The following is a 17,588-nucleotide window of genomic DNA, read 5'->3' as shown; positions in this document are numbered from 1 at the left end:
ATGTACCAATCTCAAATGTGAAAGTTGTAGAAATAAAATTATTTAATATTATTTTAATTCTGTTCTTTTTGATTCTTGTGTTTAGGCCTAAAATCACAAAAATGGACTTTAAAAAGAGCAAACTAACGCTCGTGGTTGTAGAAGATGATGAACAGGTAACTTCTTTCCCTTACTTGAGCCTGATCCAACAAAGTGTGGTGTGTGCTCAGGCTGGTAAGAACACAAGGGAGGCTCAGCACACTGTTGGCCCAGGCTGTGTTTCTCCTACCAAGGACAATAACTAATATCATGCATGCCAACTTGCAAAGCTTTTGTTTCTGCATTTAGGGCAGAGAGCAAGAGCACACATTTGTTTTCCGGTTAGACAGTGCCAAAACGTGCAAACATTTGTGGAAGTGTGCAGTGGAGCACCACGCTTTCTTCAGATTGCGAGCCCCAGCAAATAGTAAATCTAGTAGATCCGACTTCATAAGGCTGGGATCACGCTTCAGATTCAGGTACTTAGTGAAGTAACAGCAATATATTTATCTTTGTACAAAGGAGCAGGTACAGCTTCCAGCAGAAGGCAGCAGTTTACTTTGTTTGTTTCTGTGTTTTAAGTGGGAGGACAGAATATCAAGCGACACACGGGACGAGGTTACGCAGAACTAGCACGTTTGAAAGAAGGCCCAGCAAGAGATACCCCTCTCGGAGACATTCCACTTATAAGGGTAAGTGTTTCTAGACATCTGTGCACTGAGCTGGTCATGCAGGTGTCCCATTAAATCCTTTAAATGACACATTACAATTGTGACATCTGTACAGAGTATGTCAGATCACCTAAAAAATCAGAACATGCATGGAGGGGTTTTTTTGCCACAGTTCGTTGTTTCCCTCTTCTGTTTTTGATCTCTAACTACAATGAATTCTTCCACCCCCATCTATGGGGGTGGTACCTACAGTTTCTTTTGTTGCTGTATTGAGGAGGAAAGAAAAGTTGCAGAAAACCCACTAAGGCAAAGCATGTAATGTTTTTTTTAAGAATTGCTTGTGAAATTCTTCAAATTGTGGGGTGGAGCAGTGTCCAAAAGCCTCACTGACTTGCTTACCTAGCCAGACAATTTTAGGGTTATTGGGCTCATTATGCAGTTGTTGTGGCTTTTCTGACTGTAATGACATGTTATTCACCTGTCCAGACTCTGACCTTAACTAGCACGCCCCGGGAATTGAGATGTGCTGAATTTAAATGGAATGACAGGGAATTCATTTCTCTTGTGGTTTTGTAATTTGTCCTTGAAAACTTGAGCTTTTTGTTCCATGTAGAAAAAGCTTGAGCTTTTTGTTCATCCTAGGAAGGAGCACTGCAGGATAACTCTCAAATTCTATATTACTTGAGCCTGCAGGTATAGTTGCTGTATGGAGCAAGGCTGCTGTACACAGTAGGGTGAGATGACAATCCCCTAGAATGTCTTTGCACTCATTTGCATTTCCATAATATAAACCACAGTTCCATGACCAGTGGTATTATGGGGACATTTTTGTCTCATTTACACTGGGGGGAGAAAGGGTGACAAGCATGCATGCTTTCTAGAGGCTGTAACTCTTTCCCCTGCTTCCTTCCTTAGTACGTGGAAGGAGTTTAACTGAAATGCAAATTTAATAAATCTGTGAGATGCTGTTATGTGAGACATGAGAGTTAACTATATAGTGTGAGCTGTTTTCTAAGTGGAAGAATTAATTCTTTCCATTTAATTCTTGCCATTACAGGATCTGACAGACGTGCAGGTTTTGCCTTGAGTCTCAGTGCTTCTGTACTTATGTCTGTGAGAGAGAGGCAGAAGAGAAAAAGTGTGGCTTATGCTTAGTTATGTTCTCTGTCCATTGCAGCCAGTCAGAACTTGTTTCACACCCAAGTGGTTGCCTTCTACAGAGCTCAATACATGTTTATTAGGTTAATGCAAAAACTCTCTCTAGGTTGTTGTCCTTTCATGCATCTTTTGGCCATTAAGCCCTGTACCTAAATGCAGCCCACAAGGGTTGGATTCTCTCCTAGCTCTGTTGCTTTTGAGACTTCTGCAGTGTGTCATTAACTTCCTGCATTCAGCAGTCAGCTGAATCTTCACTTTCTTTCTGAGAAGTTCTTCAGTTCTCTTCAAACACACACAGTCATGGAAAAGAGATGATTCCCCCCAGTTACTTAGCTGCCACCTTCACCATTCTTTCCAGCCTGTCCAAAGCAGAGGCCAAGACCTTATTCCTCAAGATTACTCAGTGCCTCCCAGGATTCCCAACTGATGGGCTGTTTTGGCTACCATTATTCCCTGCAGTAAGACACAGGCTATTGCCAGCTTTGTGAATGCTCTGGTTTCTGTAAGACAGTGAAAATTTCTACAAGGGGTAGTTTCTGATTTCCAGTGGACTTGATGGTATTGGCATGGTAATACAGTAAGATGAGGGAAAAGTGTTCTGGTTGAGCAGAACATACTCTGCCAAAAGTCCTGTTGTGGCATTTGGGAAGAATATGCTTGTCTGCTGTCATCTCTAAAGGGCTTTCACTCTGGCAGGACCAGTGGGATATTTGTGTCTGCCTCATACTTCATGATGTTGCACAGGATTACTAGAAAGCACAGGGCTGCCCTTGAAATTCAGACACTTCTGTGCAAATATGTCTGTGTAAGGATTCACTTTATCCAAGAAGAACTGCAAAATAGCTGATACTTGTCTTAAAATTTGTGTTTGTTTCTTTTTAAGCAAACAATCCTGTGAAAGCAGCACAACTGTGGTAAGTGACTACCTAACTTTTTTCTACCTCTCAGTTGCTGTTTTCAGGCTAAAAGGATTCTGAAGACAATGTCTGCTTTAGGATTTGTAAAAAGAGATTCTCTGGTGTGGGATGAATTGCTTTGGCATGTCTCATTATGCATCACCAGATTCTTCTTAGGGTCTGTCTGCTTCCATTGTTTAATCTATTTCTTTTATTATTTTTATATGTGAAATCAGACCAAAGTAAAACATGCTTCCTTTTCGCTAATTGCTCTTATGCTGTGTTATCCAGCATAATTTGTTCATGTTTTTTAAATCTAAAGCAAAGAAACAAATTTTACACCACTCTTTCACACCTTAACTGCTATGGTCTATATCTTGAATAAAATAATGATGTGTCCTTAAGAATATGAATTTTGCTTCTCTGTGGTACTTCCCTGAACTAAAAAGCATTGTGATGTAGATGTATTGATTACATAAAAGCAATTTTTTTCTCTCATAGTGCTAAAAATACTCCGGAACTCCATAACTACCAGGTAAGAGCATACCAGTTACAGAGGAAAATGTGGTCTATTCCATATTTTATGGTAAATATTTTTGCTCTTTATAGTTTGTACAGCTGCTTTGCTCCCCTTTCCTTACTCTGGAGTGAGATTTTATGATGTGTCAGAAATAAACAGCACCATATTGGGGTTAAGGAGTTTCCTCTTTTTTCCCCTGTGTTCTTGGATGCTCTGCAAGCTGAGTACACTCCATTTGCCATCTTCTTTCCCTTTCTTTTCTTTCTGTGCAAGTTAAAACCTTTGGGACTGTGAGTGTGATGGGCCCCAGGAGACTGCTCTGGAGCAAGCTTTTGTCTAGAGCAGCCTCTCACAGCAGGTGATCGTGACAATTTCCAAGTTGCAATTACCTCCCTCATCACAACACTTACAGAGTTCCCTGCTGGTCAAATGCTTGTTGGGGCTTTTTTATACACTCCAAGGAAAACATTACCTGGTTTTCATCTGTGCTGCTGACAGTCAATAGGTACTGAGAAAAAGCAAGCTTCCAAACTCTGTATGTGCATGAGAACTTAGTCTTAACACTTTTAATTAAAACCAGTGATTTTGTTTTACTGTTTCTCTTCAAGATCTTGTGGATATAAGAAGGAAGTCCTGTCACCAAAGACAGGAGACCTCCTGAAGCCTGCTCTTATAACCTTTCTTATTCTCCACCTTTGATCAAAGTTGACATTTTTTTGAAGTACTTTCTATGAGAAGCACTGGATGTGCCAGGTTGTCTGTCAAACAGGAGAACAATTTTCTTTGCATTGTCCCATGAGTGTGTCCTAATGAGCAGGCTCAGCACCAAGAGGCTTCACTATGTGCTCAATGACATGGGAGAAGGTCAGAAGCATTAGAGTTTCTAGGGTTCACCAGGAAAATAAAAGTTAAAACTTAATAGGGAGCTTTAATATGCTTTCATTAACCATTTCAATGTTTCCATTTGCAGCCCCAGTATCATCCTAATATACATCCTGCTCAGCCACACTGGCATCCACACACCCCTGTGAATGTAAGGTAAGCAATCTTCCCTTTGTGGATAAAAGATTATTACTTCTTTCTTTATGTTACTTGATATGAAGTTTTGGTGGCCGTGTTGGGCAGTTCTCTGCACATGAAAAGCAAACAAAAGTTAGAAGTATGAGATATAGAGACAGTATTAAATAACTTCTAAGTTTTGCTTTGGAATATGAATCTTTTTCTCTAGTTGATTTCTAATTCAAAATTCAAAATAGAATGTTAGTGATCTCCTGTAGGGAGTCTGTTGGATAGGGAACTGCTCTGTAGCTTAATTGCAAATCAATCAATATTTGTTTGTATTTAATTTCCTAAGACAGAGGAGAAACTCATTTTACTGTAAAGTTAAGTTATTAATAATTATATTCTTGCAGTGGAGCACTGTTTTCATCTTTTGCAGAAATGTATATGAAAAAATGACAAGTACATGGAGCAATTTATCAAGAGCATTAGAGATAATGAGTAAAATTATAGCACTGAGTTTTTGAGAACCATTTCACAAAAACATTCCTGCCTGTGCTGTTGTGCTATCTTCTTGCATATTTCTTTCTTTGTAGCTAGTGATGAGTGACATTGAGGGAAAAGAAATTTTGGAAGAAATTCAGTCCAATTAAAACCCACTTGGTGGAATGCACAGTGAAGGCATGCACCTGCTGGTGGATATGTATCTATATGTGTACACATGATAAAAGCCAGCCACTGCTTTATCCTAATAAAAAGTAACCTTTTTAGATGACTCAGGTTTTTAGACAAATAATTACTGTCTTCAGTGAAAAATACCAATACCCTAATTTTTGTTTCTCTTTATCTAACATTTATATTCTTACATCACAATAGGTAGACTTTGGTTTTAGTGTGGGCAGGCTCTGGGGATGAGGCCAAGTTTAAAATGGATGAAAAGACAATTTGGTGTGAGTTTGAGTCTGAGAATGCAGGAAAAGGGCAAGTACATGATTAGAAATAATAGGCAGAGAAGCAGATAGGCATTGTCATCTCAAAATTCTTAGTGCACAACAGTGAAGCAAATACTAAATTTGTGTTAGAAACAGGAGACTTGAAGTTGTGTAATGAACTTTGCCTGTATTTCAGGCTCAGGAGTCTTCCTGGTTTTAGCGTTTCTTTATCCAGTTTATTATGAGCTCTTTAAAATGTGCAATTTCACATTATGAAACAATGGCTGCCAAGAGAGCCTAATGATTTTATAAATCATTTGAGGTTTTGCTGAAATTTTTCTAAAGATTTCATCACTTACGATACCAGTCCATGACATTTTAAAGCCAAATAGTTCACCCTGGAGCAGAGTGATATTGAAATAAGCACAATAATGTATTGTAGTGTGTGTAGACAACCTCCCCCTCCAGCCCCTCCACTGCCTGGGCAAAGACTAAGGTCAGTGAAATATGAACAATGGCTTTTTTATTGCAAGGCTTGTAAAGCTAAAAAAAAAGCAGCCCATATTTAAAAGCTCAGTCATAGAAGCTTGGTAGAAAAGGTGCTCAGAATTTTGGTCCCATTCAGGTAGAAACATTTAAATGTGTGGTTAAAGTGGAAGTTTCAAGTTATTCTAACTTGGAGTCAAAGTGAAATAATAGGATAATTAAAATCTTGGACAGCTTGATTTGAAAAAGCTTATTCCATTTGAATGCAAACTTGAGATCACAGCCACAGATGCATAAAATTGCTTCTGCTGTGCAGGAAGGTCTGGAATAGGCATGGGCTGAAATGAAACGACTTGTGTAATACATGTTATATATGGAGCTTTTGTTGAATAACTTGTGAAATAGTATGTGGAATTGTGTCTCAGTTTTCTTAGTAAATTTCTTTCACTGAAATTGTTTGCAGATTCTTTCAGTGAAATTGTTTGCAGTTAGCTTAATATTTAACCTTCTGGAAAAAAAATCCAATGAACAGCTGTCATTATATAACTTTAGAATATATCTAAAAAAAAAAAAAATCTAAACCTTGCCTGTGTTTCTGCTACTATAAAAAAAACTTACCAGAATCATAGAATGTCATGGGTTGGAAGAGACCTTAAAGATCATCTTACTCCAACCCCTGCCATGGCCAGGGACACCTTCCACTAGACCAGGTGGCCCAAAGCCCCATCCAACCTGGCTTTGAACACTTCCAGGAATGGAGCATCCACAGCTTCTCTGTGCAACCTGTTTCAGTGCCTCACCACCCTCACAGAAAAGAATTTCTTCCGTATATATAATAATTGCAGCTTCAATTTGGTAATAAGGTAATGTTAAATGTTGTGGTTTCCTACATAGTGTTCAAAATCGTTGTTTTATTTATTCCCCACTCCGCTGCAATGATTTAGGGGACACTGTAGGAATGGCTGAAGTTAGTTTCTAAGCAGCAATAAGTAATGAACAACTAAGGAAAAAGATATTTTCCTTGTAGTACTTTTGCAAGTCTCAGAGAATTGCCTGTACTAACTGTAGACTGGGGGTGTTCTTAAGAAAATGTAACTCTGTAAATTACAGGCTGCTTTAGTGTTAATTAACTGCACCAGTGCCAAAGGAATGGCAACAACCACAGAGCTATTTTCATTCATAATAGGATTGCCTTTCTTAACCCTTTGCACTTTAAGGATGTACTGTCATGAGCTCAGCGTTTTGCATGATATGTTTTATTTTACTTGTTCGTTGTACAAATTTAGTTTTCCTGTAGCCTCCTCCCCTTCCCCACCCCCCTTTTGGAATTCCAGAGCATTGATGCACTATGCTTGTCTGTAACTTTGCAAACAGGGTTTTTAATGATTGAGTTCTGGTTGAAAGCCTTTTGAAATCAGCTAGAAGATTCCCAGTTGCTTCAGCAGCTTCAGCATAAGATCCTATGGGTCTGTCCCCATTTCCTTGCCATGCTGTAGCTCCATGTGCATGCCTAGCACTTGCAGGATGAGCTCATGTTTCTGTGTAGCACTCCTAAATTGACTTCCATTCCTCACTAACCAATAACTGTGCAAATGGTACAGGCCACCCTATCATGATGACAGGCCCTATTGGAAACCCCCCACAAGTGGAGAGGACAGCAATTTACGGTATATCCAGGAACAGAACCAGAAGAATTTAGGAGGAGTCCAAAGCATGGTGTACCAAGATAAACTCATGACGACTCTCTGAAAAAGAGCCATCTTCATTTCACCTGCCACCTTAGACATCATTGCATTCCATGGTCCTTGTCTGTCTGCAGTATGTTCAAAGTGTATTGTGCATAAAGTGTGTGTCTTTGTATGTACATCCATCCTTGTGTAGTGTTTGTGGACATTCTTGGGAAAAGTGTTTTCCATATCTTTGTTAAAAAAAAAAATAATAATCTTGAAAAACCTCTTTTGAATTCTGGTAAGAATTTTCAGTGCCCTGAGACCAGAAATATTTCTGGGGCCTTTCATTCTACCCTAGTTTCAAATCTGTGACCCTCTGCCTGGTGTTGAAGATCAGACATTTGTGCCTTAGTTATTTGTATTACCTTGTGTCTTTTGAGTCAAATTAATAGATTGAGAACATAGTTTTTCAGTGGCATGCAAATAGGAGATTGGAGGAAGGAAATAATTCATTCTGGCAATCAAATTGGCTTGTGGGCCACCAACAAAGGGAGCCTACTGAGGCAGTCATAGGTTTGGATGTTATTTGTTTCTAGTTTTTGTCTTCTGCAGAAGAAAATAGAGGTGCTTACCTAACTTTGAAAACAAGTATAGGGAAAGAACACTGTAATAAATTTCACAGAGTATGTTGGTTTTTTTGGTTTTTGGTTTTTTTGGTTTTTTTTTTTTTTTTTTTACTTCTTGTATTGATAGCATTCCCCAAAACCATACCTGCTGCTATAAAGGCAAGAATGCTAAAAATGAGTCCTTGCTAAAAGGGTGCTGCTCTCATCTTATATTTAATGTGATTATGGAAGTGAACTTTTAATTACATGAAACTACCTGCTGGTAACTTTTCTCTGAGTAGGCTCAAAAACACAACATATAATCAGTACATTAAAAAATGAGGACATTCCAGTGGAATAGCTCTATTTTTTTAAAGTTAGACATTTGTGAAGTTGAATGTATATTTTGCAGACCTAGGATTTTGAATTGGACTGGCTGGTATTTTGATCACTTGCAGACTTTTTTGTTATCTTTAAACCAAAAATCACAGTGCCATCTTCACTCATGCATTTGTTTTAGCTAGGCCTTACATCTGTGGTCTCTCTGAAGTTGTTGGAATGAATGAATCTTCATTTGGGATGTTTTCAAAATGAAGTAGTTTTTAACTTGATTTTGATAAATACACATTTATAAATGGCTATAACAAATTTTTTCAGAGGAAATTTGATAGTTTATAACTTTTTGTGAAATACATTTGTTTACAAATGCTATCTTTTATTATTTGTTTTGATCTTTCCTGTATGTGCTAAGTACAAATAAAAAAAGTCAATCTTGTTGATCTGCTTATGATGCATTATTTATTTTTGAAAGATTTTGGGGGAGGGTGGGTAGATATGCTTGTACCTGATTTCCCCTGTAGTTACTAATGGTGTGGTGGATCAATGTTTCCAGTGCAATCTGTAGAGAGAGCAAGACAGTAAAGCAATTGTGCACTGAGATGTGAAAATGCCAGAGTAAGCCTAAGGTGTGTAATCACAGAGGCTGACTTTGGTTTCCCCAGACTAGTCTTCCTCTAGTTCAGCAGCATTTTATTTAAGAAAGGAAGAAAGAGAAACTTTGTTGGAGCCACTGGAACAAAAGTGTAGTTTAGCTGCTGCTCTGAAAGCATTCTGGAGGAGGGTTTTTTGAATACTCACATTAAAGTGTGAGGCAATGGTACTTTATTCTTTACACACCTACGTTCATAATACAGTGTCATTCTTGTCATATAACCTTGTCAGCTTCCATGTGCTCTGCTGCCAGTGTTCCACCTCATCCTGTGTTGCTGTGTGTGGTTTGGTTTGTTGCTGAAGGTGCACTGAGCGAGGGATCCATTCCCTGACAGACTGCAAGAAAAGACAGCTCAAGGCCCAGCTGGTCCTGTAAGTGTTAAAAAGCCTCAGGCCCATTGGGGAAGAACAACCTGAGGGCCCTGTGTGCTCTGCAGTTTGTGTGTGTCGCCTCGAGGGAAGCACTTGTCATTCTGCTCCTCTGGAGAAGGAGCCCACACACTCTGCACTCCCTTTTCCCTTGTTCATCCCTCACCCTCCCTGCTGCCTGCAGAAACCTGAGCCAGCCAAGTCCTGGAGCCATCAGCTAGGTAAGAAGAGATCAGTGTGTCTGTCCTTCCTTCCTCTAGCCATAGTTGGCTTCCTGTAGCAAATGGGCTAGGATGCAGTTGGGAAGAGGGAGCGTTTCTGCCTGATTCCTCTCTGAGCCCAGTACTGCTCTCACCTGTGCGGCTTACAGCACCCAAACAAAGGTAGATATGGGTGGTATCTGTCTGAACAAGGCAGTAGAAAAGAGTTGCTTTAGATATTAAAAAGCACATTGGTAGTTTTTTCCTAAAATTAGCATAATTGTAACTCACAGCGGTTTGTTTTTAGCAAGTCATAGAGGTCTTGTGATACTAAGATTACAATTTTTTGTTTGAAGCAACACAAAATACTGCAGCTGAAACCAGATTACATGTAGAGAGGGGAGAGAGAAGAAAAGTTTGGAAAATGTTTGGTTAAGTCTGTTGTTAAACGCAGCAGCAATTTTTATTTAAAATATTGGGAAAGTTCTGTCCAAAGAAATCAATACTACATCTTAATTTTGTGCTGCTTCAGGAATCCTCTGGTAGTTTATAGGCACAAACTCAATATAGGACCTTGATGACCTGGTATGTGAGTGTTTATACACTGAATGACTGAATTACTTTACCTAGGAGTTCTTCATGAGGAAATGCTGCACAGTTTTTACCAAAAAGCATGTTACACAGTCATTCTAAGTCAATGCATTTTAAATGTGTTCTAAATACACACAGGGAAGTTTGTTTTTTGTTTTTTTTTTAAGCCTTGAAGATTGCTAAAAGGAGGTAACACCTTCTTAATCCAAATGAAATGTGTTCCCAGGGGTACCCATTGAATTGCATGTGCAAACTTTCTCCACCCTGTTCTGAAGTCTGTTTGTTGTCTGAAACCTTTTTATGAATCCAGCATGTACTTAGAAACTTCTGTAATTTGATTACAGGTCATAAACACTATCCTTGGATCAACTTGGTGGGGGATGGAGGGGAAGTCTGAGTATAGCAACAGGTCTTGCAGAAATTGCACTGATCTGAAGTCCAACATGGAATTGCTTCTTCTGTGTGCTGGAGAATTAATTGATACAACCTGGCTGAGAATATCTTTTGATCATCTCTCTGCACACCTTCCTTCTGTGCTTAATAAATCTGGAAAGCAGATCTTCCCTGCCAGGGCTCAGGCCTGGCACTACACTCTGTATTAGGCTTTGCAGAGGGATTGGCCTTGTAATAACCATAATCCCATGTCCTCTCCCCCAGGAACTGCTGGGGGAATTGAAAAGCTGGTGACTCTGTGACACCACATCTGTAACACAAGCTGAAATATATCGCTTTTCAGCCCCAGCCAGGCCCTGGCATGCAAACTAATGACTAATATTGAATACTGAAATATGATACCTGAAATACAATACTGAAACTGTTGTCACTTTGAATATATTGTTTTAGTGTGGGCTTTTTCATCAAACTTTCATTTTCAGCTAATTTTCTCTAGTTCATGTGAGTCACAGGCAAAGTGAACAAAGGGATCAGGTTTTATAATGCATTTCAAAAGCTGGCAGTCAGGGGTTTGCATACATAAAGAAAAGAATGAAGTCCTTCTGGACCCTGTTATCATTGAACCCATGGGCAAACTGACCAAGAGGAGGATTGTTTTCTCACATTGTGGATGGCAACAAGGCATATGTTATGGCCTGGTGATATAAAATATGATTTTCTCTTCCTCTGAATGAGCACTGCAGAAGATGTCTTTTCAGCTTGCAAGAGAAAGAGTGGCAGAGCTTGCAAGTCATTTTGAAAATGGAACTTTAGGTGCAGGCAAGGAATGAGCTGGGGAACATCAAAGGCAGCAGGGGAAAAATGAAACCAAGTATATCACCTGCTTTTCAGGCATCAGAGTTGGCAAGATGGGGCTCTCTCAGAGAGAGGAGACAGTTCAGAGCTGCAGTCATCTCTTTTGAGAGGAGAAATATCTTCAGTTTGTGTATCAAGCAGGCAGGCTTCTACCTGTTTCAAAGGAGAGAAGTTTTGATGGACATCCATCTAACCTAACACTCCAGTTCTCTGGAAAGAATGTTGGCAATGAGAGGTTTTCCTATTACTCTGCAACAGAGAACGAAGGAAAACAGACTTGCAGGGCAAATGCTGTCATTGCAGCATTGCTAATGGTAGCTAAAGAGACTGCTGGTGCCAGAGCTGCTATAGACCAGCATTAATGGGCATAAATTAGGAAATGTAATTTTTTAAATTGACCTCAGACTCTGTGTGTTGTGGTTTGAAAGGGCACTGATCCACCAGGACCCTGGTTTCTTTTGTTAAGACAGAAGTTTCATGTAAACCTTTAGAACCAGCTTGAACTAACAATATGCACCTGAACCAAACTTTTGCTGCACTGTGAGGATGAAGATTTTGAACTGTTTCAGATTAAATACTTTTTTTCCTATGTTACAGCCAAACTGCACATGCTTAGAAAATCACAATGCTCTCTCTTATGCTGCTCCCAAATTTTAGTGTCGAAGAGCCTGCAGGAAATCAGTCCTCCTTCCCAGCAGGCATGTAGAAGGATGCAGCTTTTGGAAAAAACAGTCCTAGTCAAATCAGATCAGAAAAAACATGTAGAGAGGTGGGCCACACTTTTCTGTCTACCTCCTGCAGTACATGGTAAAGCAGTGTGTGGTGATCATGAAGGTGTTGTTTGGCTTTCCTTGCTTTCTACCTACTCTTGGAACCTTGAAGGGACAGGCCAAAGAGTTTCCCTTTCTCAGTGTTTGTGCTGTTGCTCTTGTTGCCGCTGCATCACCAAAAGAAACCACAACAAACAAAAAACATCAAAAAAACCCCAACAGATAATTCAGTTGGAGTTCTTCCATTGGTATGAATCATTTCCAGTAATAAAGCTACAGAGTAAATGCTGTTCTCAAGCACTTACTAATGACTGCTTCATGACTGTGCTTTAAAGCAAAACAACTTACTTTCACAAAGCTGATTTCACAAGTGTAATCTGAATTTAATTGTGAAGTTCCCGTGTCAGGACTCCCTGTGTGCTGTCGCCTGCAGAAATGAGTAGCTTGCTATGGAAGGTACAAGCATGTCTGTAACAATTTGCATATTGCTTTTAATTTATGCATGTAATATACTTTCAGTTTTGAACAGGAAGAAGAGATTTTTAAAAAACCAAAAACCTTTCTTTTCCATCCAGCTTTTCTAAAGATGATTTTTTCCCCTTCAGTTAGAATCTTGGCAGACTTGACACACAGATTGGTGGAGATAAGTAGTTCCACAGCCTGACCCAATGTTACTTCTTTGTTTTGTGTTATTTTGTATAGCAGCTTTCTAATGGCTGTGGGATATTTCTTTGGGTTTGGTGACACCTTATCTTCTATGATCTGTTGCCTGTATCTGTTCAGAAGCAATCTAGTTTGTCACTAGCAGAAGAAGCATTTATGATGACTGCCTTAATCATCACGCCCTCTCAGAACTGAGGAATCTGCCAATTTAAAATTAAGATAAATGTTCAGCTGTGGCTATGGGAACCAGTGGAAGTGCCCCTAGGGTTCTGTTTTCAAATTGCCACCACAATTATATTTCCACCGTGAACATACTATCTTTGTAGTGAGCTTGATTTTTTTTTTCCATTTTCATCTTTCTCCTCCTCTTCCCTTTCCTCTTCAGTTTCCTTTCATAGCACTAGTAGTATGACCTTTATCTTTAAAACTATCAAACAGCAAAATCTGCATCACACGATGATGTTTTGGATTACACAAGAACAGATGTTTCATACAAGAACAGTTGGGAAAACCTCTAATTGGTGGCTTACCAATGTCTTATGCTGATGGATTTTAAAAAACATTATTTCTTTTTTTTAACTGAGGCAATGAAAAACCTCTTCTACTTTCTGAGTCACAACAAAAATGAAAGAATTAGCCACACCTAATTAGAAGTAGGAAGTACTGATCTAATGCAATTAAACTCCGGATAAGAAGCTAATTATTTGTAAGTTACTTTTTTCTCCCTAAACCCATAACACTCTGTGCTGGAGTTCTAATGACAGTAGCTTACCTGCCATTACCAATTTCTGCAATTTTGTCTTCCTTAGAGAAGTAGAAATACAAATCATTAGTGAATCTCCAGTGCTCTGTAAATGGTGTAATTGCACAGTAATGGACTCAGTACCTAAACAGATGTCAGAGTAGCTGTTTCCTTTCATCTCCAGGGGCCAAGGCCCTGAATATTAAGGCCTAGCTGGCAAGCAGCAGAACCAGCATCAGGTGCCTCCGAGCCAAGTCTTTCTCATCAGTAGGAATATAGGAGTCAAACAGGAAGGAAGAACTCAGGAAAAAAATGGGTCAGGCAAACAAAAAGCTCAAGTAGAGGATTTAGGAGAAGCAGAGTTTTACAGTGTTATGTGCAAAAGAAAGGAACTAGAAAATGAAAAGCAATGGATTCTGCTAGAAACTCTGAGAATGGTGAAGAGGAATGAAAGCAGCAAGGGAGCTTTGTGATTTCAGCATCTCTGTCTTCAGTACCTGGGGCTTTCTGAATCAGTAGTAAGGCTGATTTGAAGCAAACTTCAAGCAACTTGAATGTAAAATTGGATGCTGCTTCTGTATCAAAATTTTGAGCCCAGGAGGCCTTTGTTTGTTATTACTCATTTTCAGTTTCAATGGTTACATTTAATGTTTGTGTCTCATTCTCTATTTCTGATTAAAAAAAAAAAAACAACTGTGAAAATGGCTTTAAAGGTAAAACCAACAGCTTCCTGCTGTAAGCTGGATGAGTTGCCCAAGTATTGAAGTGAGAACCTTTCCAGAGATAGGGCAGAGGTTGCAAGTATGTAATTAAGAGAGGTCTTGCTGAGCTGAGTGATTGATTTTGTACTACTTTTACCTGTTAATACTGTGTTTGTGTTTTAAAAAGGGCAAAAATCTATAACCTAAAAAGAAGTCATTTGTGTAGCAATGGAGTCGATTGTGTTCATGCTGGACTAAAGTTATGGCAAATTACTGAAAATTCGCAAGACAGCATGTTTTTTGTAAAGCATTAGCACAGTTCAGAATTGGAATAATTTAGAAGTATGAATATTAAACGGTTTGGTTAATTTCTTTTAAAACAAGTTTTTTTTCCCAAGGAATTCCAGCTTAGTAAGGATGGAGACAGAAAGGAGATTTTGTAACATGGGAGCATATTGTTAAAGGAAGATAAATCCAGTGGATTGGCTTCAAGGCTAAAGGGATTACACCTTTCTAATCTGCCAGATGCAAGGCTGCTGTAGTTCCTGGCTTCACAGCCCAGGATGAGATGCTGAGCATTCCTTCCAGAGATGTAAATGCTCACTGAGCACCCACTTAGCCAGCCTTGCTGAGGAGCAGAGGAGGAGAAGGGCAGTGCCTTGAGCAGCACCTGCATACACAAACAGCAGCTCCCACATGTGGGGCAGCACAGAGAGCTCCATCCTCAGTGCAAACAGAAAATAGGACTGCAGTTGAGAAGATGCCCTGGACTGTGGTGATCAGAGTTTGACCAGCCAAGCTGACTAACCAACAGATTGCTTACATGGGGCTGGTTATTTTTCTCCTGTGCAACCTGAATGAAATTCATCCTGCACATGAATTCACCTCTTTCCTTTCTCTTGTCTCCTTGCAGGTACCCCTGCTTTTTACTTGCAGTGCTTCTGGTTTTGCTAAGTCCATACTCAAATGTCCCAAGGCTTCCATGATAGTTTGGATCTTACACAGAGTTACTGACAGAGTTTCTTAGCCAGTGCTGGCCTTGCATGGCTCTTCTCACCCAAGAGACCCTGATACTTCAGAGGTCTGTCATGTTTGGCCATTGCTCATAAGCACCTGTGAATTTCAGCAATCCTTCTGGGCATGCTCTATAGCATTTTTTAGCTGCTTCTGCCTTAATCTTAATGTCCAGCAACTTCTGCTGCATCCTGTGATTTCTCGTGTTCTCCTCTCTTGGCTAAGCCTCAGGCCTGTGCCTGCTTCTCTCTGCACCCTTTGGCAGCAGTGTGATAGTGAGCACAGTGGAGATGAGACAGGGATGTGCTTAGCTCGCAGGACCTGAGTTATTTAATGAGTTAAGTGGTGGGAAAAGCTGCACCATGGCTGGCAATCTGAGATCAGCTGCAGGCTACCTCAGAGGCCACAGCTCTTTGCTTGGCTTTGCTCCTGTTTTAACCTGAGCTGGCTTGCTTGGATTAGCCACCCCAAGTTGTTTTATTTCCTAAGGACAAGGAAATTTGCCTTTGCCTCTGTCTGAAAGGGGAAGGCAGCAGACTTGAGGGAGGATCTTGTTGGTCTTAGAAAATTTTATGTCTGCTTTTCAGAGTTTTCTCATCTACAGGGACATCTGGGACAATGGATTTTTTTTTGACAGGTGATTAAATATCATTAGCTATTGTTAGTGTTAATTAAAAGCCTTTGTAAATGAAGAAAAGCACGCTTAGTTCCCCAGTGGGCATATTTTGCATGACAGTTTTGCAAGACTGTATTTTTTTAATGATCTTTATGCAGATAAGGTGAAATCTATGAGGACAATGTCTTTATTGAGTCAAGATTTGTTCCTTGGTATTTTATTAGAACATGCTGTGGGCTTTATTCTGGTGAAGAATTCCAGATTAGTCTTGCTTCAAAACTTAGTTCAGCATCTTGTGTCCTACAGCAGGCTTCTGTCACCATTTATTAATATATTTTTCCCTATTATAATTTTCTCTTTAATTTCAAGGTTGTCTGGGAGCAGGCTGCTGGCTGCCTGCTCTGCTTTCTGAGGTATCCTAGGATTGGATGAGGACTGTGGATCATCCCTGGCAGCAGGGAAAGAAATCTGCAACACAATTTTCCATGCTTTCCCTGATGGAAGCAAATGGGCCAGCTGTGATGTTCTGGTGTCAGAGCAGAGCAAGGAAGTGTAACCACAATGTTAGCTTTAGTTATACTTCACACAGCTCAGGAAGCCAATTCTGGCCAGCAAAGAGATCTTGGTTACATGGTGCAGGAAGAAAAAACAACATAGGTTTGGTTTTAGTGATCCCAGTTTTCCTTTACTTAGGAATAGTCATTGCATTTATATGTTCCAGTCCGTGACTGCAAAATGAAAGTTCACCCTCTCTCCTGTTATTGCAGTCATCCTGCTGTGGTCTGTGTTCCTTTCTCATGTAATCCTGGGTCAAGTCTTTTGCTTCAGTCCGATATCCCTGGCTATTAAGTGATATCCACATGCCTTCTTCCTATCCCCTCATTTCCTCTTCTTTCCTCTCCACAGGGACATTTTCAGAGATTTTCAAAATTCCTTCTCTCTCTGTGCCACTTGCCATGCTTTAGCAAAACAAGTGGTATGTGAGACTCCAAGCATGATTTTAAAGGAAGTTTAGCTAAAAGTTCATTGTAATTTATTTGACTGGGATTTTTTAACTGCTTTTGAAGCATGGGCAGGCAATTAACCCAGAGTCTACCCTCCATCTTCGCAGTAAAGGGAGATACTAAACCCAAAAATGAATGTTTGGCTTCGCATAGCTGTTAAATTTCCTCCCCCTGGCTGCCACACTGAAATTTCACACACAGTGGCTGCTTTCATTACATACACATTAATACACATATATGTTAGCAGGCACTGCAACACTTCCCCTGGCTGCCATTTGGAAGCACATCTAAAGCCCATTTTGATGTTGGAGAAGGCATTGTAATGACACGGCGATGGGTGATACATCTCCCAGCACATTCAGTACAATGCCAGCAGTGTGAATTTTTGCTGCCAAAGCCCATGCAAATCACCACCAGGCTTGCTCCGAGCTACAGATGGGGGAGGACTGAGAGCAGTTCTGAAGATGTTTGTGGAAAGTTTGAGGATTTTTAAATACTGGAAAATTGCAGTGGTTTGGTGCAGGAGGAATGTTCAAAGCAAATAGAGGTGGGTGTGGTAATTGTTGAAAGTTATTTATCACAACCAGACCTGGAAGCCTGGGATCTTCTTAAACCACTGTTCAGCTGTGGTAAGAAAGGTCTAAACTCTTAGAGTGATCCACAAGGCATGATAGTTTGAGCCTGCTTTCTGCTCTTGCCCCTCCAGCCCTCCCATGGAGAGGAGA

The 17,588-nt window shown here is 40.0% G+C and overlaps 1 protein-coding gene across 4 annotated transcripts in view; it reads left to right on the top strand.

Moving 5' to 3' along the window:
• Positions 1–17,588, top strand: part of EPB41L4B (erythrocyte membrane protein band 4.1 like 4B) — a 169,800-nt gene that overhangs the window by 74,337 nt on the left and 77,875 nt on the right. For 2 of the 4 annotated variants that reach the window (XM_064705604.1, XM_064705603.1), the window contains exons 10-16: positions 86–155; positions 328–497; positions 601–710; positions 2,731–2,761; positions 3,245–3,278; positions 4,234–4,301; positions 6,433–6,543. In XM_064705604.1, coding sequence (XP_064561674.1) covers positions 86–155; positions 328–497; positions 601–710; positions 2,731–2,761; positions 3,245–3,278; positions 4,234–4,301; positions 6,433–6,543 — 594 coding nt within the window. Of the gene's footprint in view, positions 1–85; positions 156–327; positions 498–600; positions 711–2,730; positions 2,762–3,244; positions 3,279–4,233; positions 4,302–6,432; positions 6,544–7,281; positions 8,698–17,588 lie in introns of those variants that run through there. The other 2 variants (XM_064705606.1, XM_064705605.1) reach the window with 2 other exon arrangements.

Source organism: Zonotrichia leucophrys, chromosome 2 (genome assembly GCF_028769735.1).
Source record: "Zonotrichia leucophrys gambelii isolate GWCS_2022_RI chromosome 2, RI_Zleu_2.0, whole genome shotgun sequence".
Lineage (NCBI taxonomy): Eukaryota > Metazoa > Chordata > Aves > Passeriformes > Passerellidae > Zonotrichia > Zonotrichia leucophrys.
The sequence above is the reverse complement of the archived record's forward strand: the minus strand, read 5'-3'. Positions and strand labels throughout refer to the sequence as shown.